The following is a 13938-nucleotide window of genomic DNA, read 5'->3' on the forward strand; positions in this document are numbered from 1 at the left end:
AGTCAAACGTCACCAGTGACTGCATTTGATTGGTGAAACGGAGTCCAACGTCACCAGTGACTGCATTTGATAGGTGAAACGGAGTCAAACGTCACCAGTGACTGCATTTGATTGGTGAAACGGAGTCAAACGTCACCAGTGACTGCATTTGATTGGTGAAACGGAGTCAAACGTCACCAGTGACTGCATTAGATTGGTGAATCGGAGTCAAACGTCACCAGTGACTGCATTTGATTGGTGAAACAGAGTCCAACATCATCAGTGACTGCATTTGATAGGTGAAACGGAGTCAAACGTCACCAGTGACTGCATTTGATTGGTGAAACGGAGTCAAACGTCACCAGTGACTGCATTTGACTGGTTAAACGGAGTCAAACGTCACCAGTGACTGCATTTGATAGGTGAAACGGAGTCAAACGTCACCAGTGACTGCATTTGATTGGTGAAACGGAGTCAAACGTCACCAGTGACTGCATTTGATTGGTGGAACAGAGTCCAACGTCACCAGTGAGTGCATTTGACTGGTGAATCGGAGTCAAACGTCACCAGTGACTGCGATTGATTGGTGAAACGGAGTCAAACGTCACCAGTGACTGCATTTGATTGGTGAAACGGAGTCAAACGTCACCAGTGACTGCATTTGATTGGTGAAACACAGTCAAACGTCAACAGTGACTGCATTTGACTGGTTAAACGGAGTCAAACGTCACTAGTGACTGCATTTGATTGGTTAAACGGAGTCAAACGTCACTAGTGACTGCATTTGATTGGTGAAACGGAGTCAAACGTCACCAGTGACTGCATTTGATTGGTGAAACGGAGTCCAACGTCACCAGTGACTGCATTTGATTGGTGAAACGCAGGCATGTGATAGATCCTACTTTGAAGGTCTGTCTGACAAATCAAAACCAACAAAGCGTGCATTAAGAGATCGATAAAAATCAGTAGCGAGTAGCGAGCTGAATGTAGATAAATGGAGCGGAGTAAAAGTAGCATTTCTTCTCTATAAATATACTCAAGTAAAAGTAAAAGTATGTTGCATTAAAACTACTCTTAGAAGTACAATTTATCCCAAAAGTTCCTCAAGTAGATGTAACGGAGTAAATGTAGCGCGTTACTACCCACCTCTGAGTTTCGGTGAGTCATAATTATTGTCCAACCCTAATATCCCAAACTGAGTCATTTTATAACCAGCAGATAACACCAATCTAGATGTTAGTACACCATATATGTGTGTGTTTTGGCTTCAACTGCTTAAACGCCGCACACAAAAGTAGACAATTAGTCAACACATGCACCTCTTCGGTTGTTGCCTGTTCCATTACGTTGTTGGAGAAAAACACCACGTGATGACTAGAAATTCCTCACAAAGCTGGACATAACACCCACTGTAACTTTAGTGCAGGGGGGTCCAAACTTTTTCCACAGAGTGCAAAAATGTAAGCATGCGGGGGGCTTTTTGATATTTTTCATTTTCAAACTATGACAAAATATGTGGATTTTTTTTTTTAATCCTTAAGGCTCTTGGGGAGCATAGAGGGTCTCAGTCACTAAAATGTTAAAAATAAGTCAAATATTATTTTTTATTTAATGCTTACAGTAAATCTCTATATCAACTTGAGGTTTTATGCATTTTCTGTCAAAGACAACTTTGTTTTTTTACAGTAAAACTGAAATATGCATTATTTAGATAGATAGTTAGATAGATAGATAGATAGATAGATAGATAGATAGATAGATAGTACTTTATTGATTCCTTCAGGAAAGTTCCTTTATTTAGCAACTAAAGCCCTCAAAGATCAATAATGCAGGACACCATTGATTTGAATTATTTAATATTTTTGAGTAATCACAGTGAAAACTTCAATAAAATCCTACTAAATATATTTCAGATCCGAAAGGTTCCCCACTCATAAAGTGATGCATTTTTATTAGTTTTTTATTACTTTTAACACTTAAATTTCAAGATCAACTTCCGATATATCTGTCGATTTGAAGTTTGAACTATTATTATGTTTGTTTTATGCTCTTTTGTCAGAACTTTGATGTTTTTATATGACAACCACACAACATATGCAATATTTTTTCCACATAAAACATTTTAAAGTGATAATTTTAAGTAACAATTCATTATAACATCTATTTTTTGGGGTCTTTTTTTTTTGAGCAAAGGAAGTGAATTATATTTATATAGCGCTTTTCTCTAGTGACTCAAAGCGCTTTACATAGTGATACCCAATATCTGAGTTACATTTAAAGCAGTGTGGGTGGCACTGGGAGCAGGTGGGTAAAGTGTCTTGCCCAAGGACACAACGGCAGTGACTAGGATGGCGGAAGCGGGAATCGAACCTGCAACCCTCAAGTTGCTGGCACAGCCACTCTACCAACCGAGCTATAAAAGGAACAAAAAAAAACTGCCTGCATGGCAGCTTTGTGTCAACATTGCCACCTTTTCTCATTAGATTTCAACTCATTCCACTTTTTTTTTCATATATTTTTTTTTTAATTTTTGCAATACTATAAATTTTGCAATTCTTGCAGAATGTGTGGCGGCCCGGTAAACGATTAGCTGCGGGCCGCAAATGACCCCCGGGCCGCACTTTGGACACCCCTACTTTAGTGGGTTTAGCTGAGTCAGTCACTACAGAATTCTAAAATCTTAACAAGATTGGTAAAAAAAATAAAATAAAAACAAACACAGAGAGGCTTAAATCCACTCATGAGTGACATACATGACGGCTTCAGCTTCTGTCGACAGCAGCTTTGCTCGGCTTGGCAGTCGTTTTGCTGGCCAAGACCACCACTGGGGCTGCACCATGACCCACTTTCCTTTGGTACCAACAAGGGACGGACAAAGCCGATGCGACAAAGCAGCGGTGAAACAAGAAAGGAAATACAATTGTGGCATAGTAGCAGCCAAAATAAGAGTTGAGTGGTTCGAGGATTTGGTTAAGGGGGACAGTTTTTTCTTTGGTTGGAGCTGAATGAGCAACAATGGAGAAGCATGTAGGTCTCACTTAGACCTATATTTTAATAATTGACATCCTTCAGCAAAAATCAACAGGAAGTTGGCAATTACCCCTTCAAAAAACCTGTCACCTTTTTTCAAACATTATCTCTTCTGAGCGCGTTTGTCATGTCGGCTTCAAACTCGCACAGGAGAGAGATTGAACCCTTCTGATTAAAAGTTATTCACAAAGTTTTAATAACTGCTCCGGTTTTGATTTTACGCGCCTTCAAGGAACCCCTGCGCAAAGTTTCCTAAACAATAATTCTATATCCTACAAATAGTCATTTAAATGGTAAATGGGTTCTACTTGTATAGCGCTTTTCTACCTTCAAGGTACTCAAAGCGCTTTGACACTACTTCCACATTCACCCATACACATTCACACACTGATGTCGGGAGCTGCCATGCAAGGCCCTAACCACGAACCATCAGGAGCAAGGGTGAAGTGTCTTGCTCGAGGACACAACAGACGTGACGAGGTTGGTAGAAGGTGGGGATTGAACCAGGCCACTCTCCCAACCGCACCACGCCGTCCCCATTTTTGCCTCTTAGAGCTGTAATTTGACCCCCTTCAAATGCTTCAAAGTGCAAGTTAATGCTCTACAATGCAAAGCGAAAGCCATTTATCAACAACACCCAGAAACACCGAGCTGTAATTTGACCCCCTTAACATGCTGCAAAACTCACCAAATTTTACACACACATCAGGACTGGCGAAAATTGCCATCTAATAAAAAACCAAACCCCAAAAATCTAAATTACGCTCTAGCGCCCCCTGGGAAAATACACAGACAAAACTACTTGTAACTTTTGTCAGGAATGTCGTAGGGACATGAAACAAAAACCTCTATGTAGGTCTGACTTAGACCTACATTTCATAAACTTACTTCCTTCAGCAAAAATCATGCTTCAAAACTCACCAAATTTTACACACACATCAGGACGGGCGAAAATTGCCATCTAATAAAAATCCAAACCCCAAAAATCTAAATTGCGCTCTAGCGCCCCCTGGGAAAATACACAAACAAAACTACTTGTAACTTTTGATAGGAATGTCATAGAGACATGAAACAAAAACCTCTATGTAGGTCTGACTTAGACCTACATTTCATACACTTCCTTCAGCAAGAATCATGCTTCAAAACTCACCAAATTTTACACACACATCAGGACTGGCAAAAATTGATATCTAATAAAATAACCGAACCCCAAAAATCTAAATTGCACTCTAGCGCCCCCTAGGAAAATACATAGACAAAACTACTTGTAACTTTTGTCAGGAATGTCGTAGAGACATGAAACAAAAACCTCTATGTAGGTCTGACTTAGACCTACATTTCATACACTTACTTCCTTCAGCAAAAATCATGCTTCAAAACTCACCAAATTTTACACACACATCAGGACTGGCGAAAATTGCCATCTAATAAAAAAAAAAAAACCCCAAAAATCTAAATTGCACTCTAGCGCCCCCTAGGAAAATACATAGACAAAACTACTTGTAACCTTTGTCAGGAATGTCGTGGAGACATGAAACAAAAACCTCTATGTAGGTCTGACTTAGACCTACATTTCATAAACTTACTTCCATTAGCAAAAATCATGCTTCAAAACTCACCAAATTTTACACACACATCAGGACTGGCGAAAATTGCCATTTAATAAAAAAACAAACCCCAAAAATCTAAATTGCGCTCTAGCGCCCCCTAGGAAAATACACAAATAAAACTACATGTAACTTTTGTCAGGAATGTCGTAGAGACATGAAACAAAAACCTCTATGTAGGTCTGACTTAGACCTACATGTCATACACTTACTTCCTTAAGCAAAAATCATGCTTCAAAACTCACCAAATTTTACACACACATCAGGACTGGCGAAAATTGCCATCTAATAAAAAGCCAAACCCCAAAAATCTAAATTACGCTCTAGCGCCCCCTGGGAAAATACACAGACAAAACTACTTGTAACTTTCGTTAGGAATGTCGTAGAGACATGAAACAAAAACCTCTATGTAGGTCTGACTTTGACCTACATTTCATACACTTACTTCCTTCAGCAAAAATCATGCTTCAAAACTCACCAAATTTTACACACGCATCAGGACGGGCGAAAATTCCCATTTAATAAAAAACCAAACCCCAAAATTCTAAATTGCGCTCTAGCGCCCCCTAGGAAAATACACAAACAAAACTACTTGTAACTTTCGTTAGGAATGTCATAGAGACATGAAACAAAAACCTCTATGTAGGTCTGACTTAGACCTACATTTCATACACTTACTTCCATCAGCAAAAATCATGCTTCAAAACTCACCAAATTTTACACACGCATCAGGACGGGCGAAAATTCCCATTTAATAAAAAACCAAACCCCAAAATTCTAAATTGCGCTCTAGCGCCCCCTAGGAAAATACACAGACAAAACTACTTGTAACTTTCGTTAGGAATGTCGTGGAGACATGAAACAAAAACCTCTATGTAGGTCTGACTTAGACCTACATTTCATACACTTCAGCAAAAATCAACAGGAAGTTGCAAAAAATGACTTCAAAACAAAAATTTTCAATACGGGGCAGCAGCCAAAGTGGTCCCGCAGCTTTAATCTTTGGTTGGAGCTGAATGAGCAACAATGGAGAAGCATGCAGCCAACACAGAGGAATTATAATTGAGACATTGTGAATTACATGTGTGCTAAATACTTCTTCAGCACTTAGTCTTTTATACTATGTTCATACTGTATGTTGATTAGCTTATGTACATATCTGTCATTTAGCTTGTTCCGTAAATACCTCTGAAAGTACTTCTGCATTTGTACCAATTGCATTTGCCCTGAGCTTGTACTTTGCACAAAAAGACAACACACTTGACTCTATAATAAAACACAATAACGTTCTAGAAATGACAGAATATGAACTACTTATTACTCCAATATGAAATCCATCTCATGCCTGAAATCTGAGCGCTGGATTAGCTTCCAAAGTATTTGCGGTGCCCCAAATCCTCTTTTAAAACCTGATTTGAGCGAGCACAGTGAGAAATGCGGTGGTGTGCCGTCAGGGCCAGCAAAACCTTCTCTGCTGGTCTAACAACCAGAATTTGGAAAATGGGTTATACTTGTTTAGCGCTTTTCTACCTTAAAAGGAGAACATTATCACCAGACCTATGTAAGCGTCAATATATACCTTGATGGTGCAGAAAAAAGTCCATCTATTTTTTTTAACCGATTTCCAAACTCTACATGGGTGAAATAGCGATAATCAAGCACTTTAAAGCTTTTTTTAGGGATATTCCGGGACGGGTAAAATTTTGAAAAAAACTTTGACAAATAAAATAAGACACTGGGAACTGATTTTTATTGGTTTTAACCCTTCTAAAATTGTGGTAATGTTCCCCTTTAACCTGTCTATTATGTTGAGGGTCAATTTGACCCATTTCAGTTTTTGTGTTTATCAAAGTGCTGGTTATCCTTTCTTTTTCTTGCTGAAATTTGGTGACTTTTCCTCATCTAGGGTCGTGAACTGGTGTGTAAAATCTGGACACTTTGTTGTGTAGTGGAATGTCTTGCAGAGTTTGTATACAAAGATGATGTTGCGGGTCATTTTGACCCAGAACGCTTTAATGTGGGTAAATAGCCAAAATAAACAAGTCTCTTTGATGTACTTTTTACTTTGATGTACACTTGTTTGTATTTTGATTGACTCTGAGACCCAGAGCCAGGTGTGTGAAGAGAGAGAACTTTCTCACACTTGTCACTGTTTGTCATCTCTTTGACAAACTCACCAAAAATGAGCTCCAGAAGGATGACATCTGGGGAGACAAGGACCTAGTGTGAGAAAGTTCCCTCTCTTCACACACCTGGCACTGGGTCTCAGAGACAATCAAAATACAAACAATTGTACATCAAAGTAAAAAGTACATCAAGGAGACATGTTTATTTTTGGCTCTGAACAGCTATTTACCCACATTAAAGTGCCTGGGTCAAAATGACCCGCAACATCATCTTTTTATACAAACTCTGCACAAACATTCCACTACACAACAAAGTGTCCAGATTTACACACCAGTTCATGACCCTAGATGAGGAAAAGTCACCAGATTTCAGCAAGAAAAAGAAAGTATAACCAGTACTTTGATAAATAAATAAATGGTAAATGGGTTGTACTTGTATAGCGCTTTTCTACCTTCAAGGTACTCAAAGCGCTTTGACACTACTTCCACATTCACACACTGATGGAGGGAGCTGCCATGCAAGGCGCCAACCAGCACCCATCAGGAGCAAGGGTGAAGTGTCTTGCTCAGGACACAACGGACGTGACGAGGTTGGTACTTGGTGGGATTTGAACCAGGGACCCTCGGGTTGCGCACGGCCACTCTCCCACTGCGCCACGCCGTCAACACAAAAACTGAAATGGGTCAAATTGACCCTTAACATAATACAATTGGAAGAAAAAAAATTTATTGTATGTCACTTTTCTTATAAATAAATAATAAATGGGTTGTACTTGTATAGCGCTTTTCTACCTTCAAGGTACTCAAAGCGCTTTGACCCTACTTCCACATTTACCCATTCACACACTGATGGAGGGAGCTGCCATGCAAGGCGCTAACCACCACCCATCAGGAGCAAGGGTGAAGTGTCTTGCTCAGGACACAACGGACGTGACGAGGTTGGTACTAGGTGGGGATTGAACCAGGGACTCAAAGCGCTTTGACACTACTTCCACATTTACCCATTCACACACACTGATGGAGGGAGCTGCCATGCAAGGCGCCAACCAGCACCCATCAGGAGCTGATGGGTGCTGGTATATATATCACATGGCTGTGATTTCTAAATGTTTATATAACCTAAAATAAAATTGTTATTGGTTTAACCTGTTTTGAGTGCATTTACACAGTACGGGTCAAAACGACCCGCAACATAATCAATGTCATTTTTCCACCATAATACAAGGGTTAATTATAACTGAATCACTTGTTTATTTTTCATCAATTTTTTGGTTATTTTCATATCTTTTTTCCAAATAGTTCAAGAAAGACCACTACAAATGAGCAATATTTTGCACTGTGATACAATTTAATAAATCAGAAACTGACGACATAGTGCTGTACTTTACTACTTTATCTCTTTTTTTCCAACCAAAAATGCTTTGCTCTGATTAGGGGGGTACTTGAATTAAAAACTGTTCACTGAAAAAATGTTGAGAACCACTGCTCTAGTGCGTCTGAAAAACAGGTTTCCATTGAGGGGAAAAAACAAAACCACTCCACCACTTAATTATTTTCGGGTCTTAGCGCGGTTGCCTTTGATAGCCGTGCGAAGGAGGAGAGAAAGAGGCTTATTGTCAAAAGAAGACGAGAAGACAAACCAGTTCCTCTTGACTAATCTTACAAGGAGTGTTGGAGCCGCGACACACAATCGGCAGTTCCAACACAACTGTGCAGCTAGAGTGGCCGTGCCAGCAACTTGAGGGTTGCAGGTTCGATTCCCGCTCCCGCCATCCTAGTCACTGCCGTTGTGTCCTTGGGCAAGACACTTTACCCACCTGCTCCCAGTGCCACCCACACTGGTTTAAATGTAACTTAGATATTGGGTTTCACTATGTAAAGCGCTTTGAGTCACTAGAGAAAAGCGCTATATAAATATAATTCACTTCACTTGACAATTAATGATATTTATCTTTGTGGAAACACTGATCATCTTAATGATTTCTCACAATATTTATTTTTGATGACATGTTTTAAATAGGTTAAAATCCCATCTGCACTTTGTTAGAATATATAACAAATTGGACCAAGCTATATTTCTAACAAAGACAAATCATTATTTCTTTTAGATTTTCCAGAACAAAAATTTTAAAAGAAATTGAAAAGAATTTGAAATAAGATTTAAATTTGATTGTAAAGATTTTCTAGATTTACCGGAATATTTATTTAGAATTTTAATCACAATAAGTTTGAAGAAATATTTTACAAATATTCTTCGTCGAAAAAACAGAAGCTAAAATGAAGAATTCAATCAAAATGCATTTATTATTCTTTATAATTAAAAAATAATAATTTACTTGAACATTGATTTAAATTGTCAGGAAAGAAGAGGACGGAATTTAAAAAGTAAAAAGATATATGTGTTTAAAAATCCTAAAATCATTTTTAAGGTTGTATTTTTTCTCGAAAATTGTCTTTCTGAAAGTTATAAGAAGTAAAATAATTAATTAATTTATTTAAACAAAAGAAGACCAAGTCTTTAAAATATTTTCTTGTATTTTCAAATTCTATGAGTTTTGTCTCTCTTAGAATTAAAAATGTCGAGCAAACTGAGACCAGCTTGCTAGTAAATAAATACAATTTAAAAAATAGAGGCAGCTCACTGGTAAGTGCTGCTATTTGAGCTATTTTTAGAACAGGCCAGCGGGCCACTCGTCTGGTCCTTACGGGCGACCTGGTGCCCGCGGGCACCGCGTTGGTGACCCCCGCTCTAATGTATAAAGTCACATGCTGATAACTTCCGACTAAACAAGCAAGGTGCCATAACGGGTGGGGGGACGACTTTTTTCGGCGTGATTGCCGGTCGGGCCTGGCAGCTGGATCCACTCATCCTCTGAGATAAGCAGCGGGGGCGATGTAAAGGGGGGAGGGGGGAAGTAGGCACGGATGAATGAGCAGGGGTCTTTTCGCAGGTCCTTTAATCCCGCGAATCAAAGCGTAAACAGGACCCAAATTCAACATGGCCTGCGAGACCGGTGGCTACTAGTGACATCAACAACACCCGCTCGCACACACGCATCAAGGCGTACACCAGAGCTGGGCAAATATTTTGACTTGAGAGGAAAAAAAACAGTTTCGGGGGGGCCAATATGTATGTGTGTATAAATTATATATACACATGTAGCTATAAAAAATCTGCTGTACAGTATGTGTGTTAGGATCACTTTTTTTTCCAAGAACACTAATACCAAAAGTCGCAATGTCCGATAGAATTCTAAAAAAGTTGTGACCATACTTGCAAACCCTCACGGATTTTCTGGGAGACTCCCGAAATTCAGCGCCTCTCCCGAAAACCTCCAGGGACAAATTCTCTCCCGAAATTCAGGCGGAGCTGGAGGCCACGCCCCCTCCAGCTCCATGCGGACCTGAGTGACTTATCGACAGCCTGTTTTCACGTCTGCTTTCCCACAATATAAACAGCTAGCCTGCCCAATGACGTTATACCTGTAGAATGAGTTTCATTGCCGTCCTCCCAGCGCAGTAACACACAACAACAGCAGTCACGTTTTCCTTTACCGTAAAGCAGTTCGTCTGCCGTAAACAGCAATGTTGTGACACTCTTAAACAGGTCAATACTGCCATCTACTCTACGTTTTGGGCCAATGCAAAGGAGAGATGGAAGATTCCAGACTCTAGTTCAGCATGGTTAAAAAAATAGTGACAGAGAATAGAACAAGGATGGACAATTTAACCCTTAACTCAATGATGAGTAGATGAGTGTTATGTGTGTGTATACGGGTAAATAAATGAACACTGAAATTCAAGTATTTCTTTTATTTATATATATATATATATATAATAAAATATTTACATATATATTGGTAGAATTTACTGAAAGTCAAGTATTTTATATATATATATATACTGTATATATAAATATTTTAAAGACTTGGTCTTCACTTGTTTAAATAAATGAATTTATTGTTTTCCTTTGCTTCTTATAACTTTCAGAAAGACAATTTTAGAGAAAAAATACAACCTTAAAAATTATTTTAGGATTTTTAAACACATATACCTTTTTACCTTTTAAATTCCTTCCTCTTCTTTCCTGATAAATTTAAATCAATGTTCAAGTAAATTTATTTTTTTATTATAAAGAATAATAAATACATTTTAATATAATTCTTCATTTTAGCTTCTGTTTTTTCGACAAAGAATATTTGTGAAATATTTCTTCAAAGTTATGATTAAAATTCTGAAAAAAAATATTCTGGCAAATCTAGAAAATCCTTAGAATCAAATTTGAATCTTATTTCTAAGTCTTTTGAATTTCTTTTAAAAATGTTTGTTCTGGAAAAACTAGAAGAAATAGTGATTTGTCTTTGTTAGAAATATAGCTTGGTCCAATTTGTTATATATTCTAACAAAGTGCAGATTGGATTTTAACCTATTTAAAACATGTCATCAAAATTCTAAAATGAATCTTAATCAGGAAAAATTACTAATGATGTTCCGTAAATTCTTTTTTTTAACCTTTTTCAAAAAGATTCGAATTAGCTAGTTTTTCTCTTCTTTTTTCCGGTTAAATTTTGTATTTTTAAAGAGTCAAAATTGAAGATAAACTACGTTTCAAAATTTAATTTGAATTTTTTTACGTGTTTTCTCCTCTTTTAAACCGTTTTTTTCATCATTTATTCTCTGCAAAAAACCTTTCGTAAAAGGAAAAAAAATGTACGACGGAACGACAGACAGAAATACCCATTTTTTAATACACCGGTATGTCGATTTATTTATTAAAAAGGTAAATTGAGCAAATTGGCTATTTATGGAAATTTATTTAAGTGTGTATCAAACTGGTAGCCCTTGGCATTAATCAGTACCCAAGAAGTAGCTCTTGCTTTCCAAAAGGTTGGTGACCCCTAATATAGCATATAGCAGTTAGCATTCCATGACCCACAATGCACTTCTACCATGACCCTCCCCCGCCGAATTCTTATTGGTTGACGTGTGTGTGACGATTGCTGACATTTTCTTCGTCTCTTCCGCGAATGAGATAAATAATATTATTTTAATATTTTACGGAAATGTGTTGATCATTTCACACATAAGTCGCTCTGGCGCAGGGGTGCCCATTACGTCGATCGCGAGCTACCAGTCGACCGCGGGGGGTGTGTCAGTCGATCTCCAGCCGGGCTTATAAAAAAAATAGACCTAAAAATGAGTGATCATCAATCTTCACCAAGACGTCACTTAAATGACATTCACGGTACCGGAGGGTCTTGTGAGATGACGCTGGCTGCTGCAAGATCATTATTATGAAAATATGACAGAGAGGAAGGCGAGAAACACTTTTTATTTCAACAGACTCTCGCGCCGTACCTTCCGTCAAAACTCTAAAGGCCGACTGCACATTTCCTATCTTCACAATAAAAGCCCTGCTTCATGCTGCCTGCGCTAACTAAATACAGAGTCTGGGAAAACTGGCGTGCACAAGCGATCCCTCAGAAAGCTGGCGTGCACATCGCTTTCCGAGACTCTTATTTTGTTAGCGCAGGCAGCATGAAGCAGGGCTTTTATTGTGACGATAGGAAATGTGCAGTCGGCCTTTAGAGTTTTGACGGAAGGGACGGCGCGAAAGTCTGTTGAAATAAAAAGTGTTTCTCGCCTTCCTCTCTGTCATTTTTTCATAATAATGAACTGGCAGCAGCCAGCGTCATCTCACAAGACCCTCGGGTGCCGTGAATGTCAATCAAGCAAGCTACGGAATTTGCCGCCCATGTTTTTCTTGTAAAGTGTATGGAAGCTGGATGAATTAGATGCCAAAAAGCAACCACTTTCATGTGGTATCGTACAGAAAGGACAACTTTTTTTCTCCTCCGTTTGAAAATGTGGGCGTTATCATCATTACTGTCTGATTCCAATCAATGCAAGTCATCAGAATCAGGTAATACACCAACTTATATTCTTGTCTTGGTGAAAGAAAGACATCTATATGTGTTACGCATGCTTGTATTATCATGAAACACATTTAACTTGTTTACAAAAATGTCTCTTTCATAAATAAATAAATATAAATGATATATATAAATGAGGTAGATCCCCTCGAGTTGGTCAATTGAAAAGTAGCTCGCCTGCAGAAAAAGTGTGCTCTGGAGTATATGTCGCAGCAAACTATGAAAAAACTGCGACTTATACTCTGAAAAATACGCTAGACCTTATAACCCAGTTATGCTCCGGAAAACACGATACCAATACTGTGGTTTGGGTCTCCCAAAGCCACCGTACTTGCTTTGACAAATCTTTACCATTTTGATGGGTTTATGTCGGAGGTCCACGTCACCGGCCAACAACAGGCCTCTCTCGGCCAGCAGCTGCAGGAGGGCCCCGTTGTCTTTGGGCTGCACTCGGGCTCTCCCGGCGGCCAGCAGCAGGCTGTAGGTGCGGCAGTAGAGCTCAGAGGACTGCAGAAGGTGGGCAAGCGGAGGTTTAAGGTGCTCCTGCTCATACTGGTCACAGTAGAAGGGGTCTCGCAGCTCGGCGGGTACGTTCTCTAAAGGGAGACACACAGTAAGGAGTGGTTAAGTGCGGTCCTGGAGTGGAGCTGCAGGAGGCGCTATGATTATGTCATTATTAAAAACATGTCCCCCACTGGGGTGAGGGGGATTAACCGGACTGGCGAGGACCACAAGTATCAAGGTCACTAGGACATGATGAGCTCAGGGATGTTCTCCTTCTGCTTTCTTCCCCCATTGCAACCTTTTTTGAGCCGAGGCACATTTTTTGGGGAAAAAATCCAGAAGCAACACAACCAGCAGAAATCATTAAAAAAAACGCAACCCAGTTGACAGTAAAAAGTCGTTGTCGCAAATGTTGGATATCAATTCAAACCGGGGCTTCACGGTGGCAGAGGGGTTAGTGCGTCTGCCTCACAATACGAAGGTCCTGCAGTCCTGGGTTCAAATCCAGGCTCGGGATCTTTCTGTGTGGAGTTTGCATGTTCTCCCCGTGACTGCGTGGGTTCTACTCCGGGTACTCCGGCTTCCTCCCACTTCCAAAGACATGCACCTGGGGATAGGCCCCTCCCACTTCCAAAGACATGCACCTGGGGATAGGCCCCTCCCACTTCCAAAGACATGCACCTGGGGATAGGCCCCTCCCACCTCCAAAGACATGCACCTGGGGATAGGCCCCTCCCACCTCCAAAGACATGCACTGGG

General features: G+C 39.6%; 1 protein-coding gene across 1 annotated transcript in view; it reads right to left on the reverse strand.

The window, feature by feature from the left end:
* The window catches only part of camsap3 (calmodulin regulated spectrin-associated protein family, member 3), a 111646-nt gene that overhangs the window by 51701 nt on the left and 46007 nt on the right, over positions 1-13938 (reverse strand). The window contains exon 2 of the mRNA XM_061905230.1: positions 13027-13271. Within this exon, the coding sequence (XP_061761214.1) occupies positions 13027-13271 (245 nt within the window). The remainder of the gene's footprint in view (positions 1-13026; positions 13272-13938) is intronic.

This window comes from Nerophis ophidion, linkage group LG07, assembly GCF_033978795.1.
Source record: "Nerophis ophidion isolate RoL-2023_Sa linkage group LG07, RoL_Noph_v1.0, whole genome shotgun sequence".
Lineage (NCBI taxonomy): Eukaryota > Metazoa > Chordata > Actinopteri > Syngnathiformes > Syngnathidae > Nerophis > Nerophis ophidion.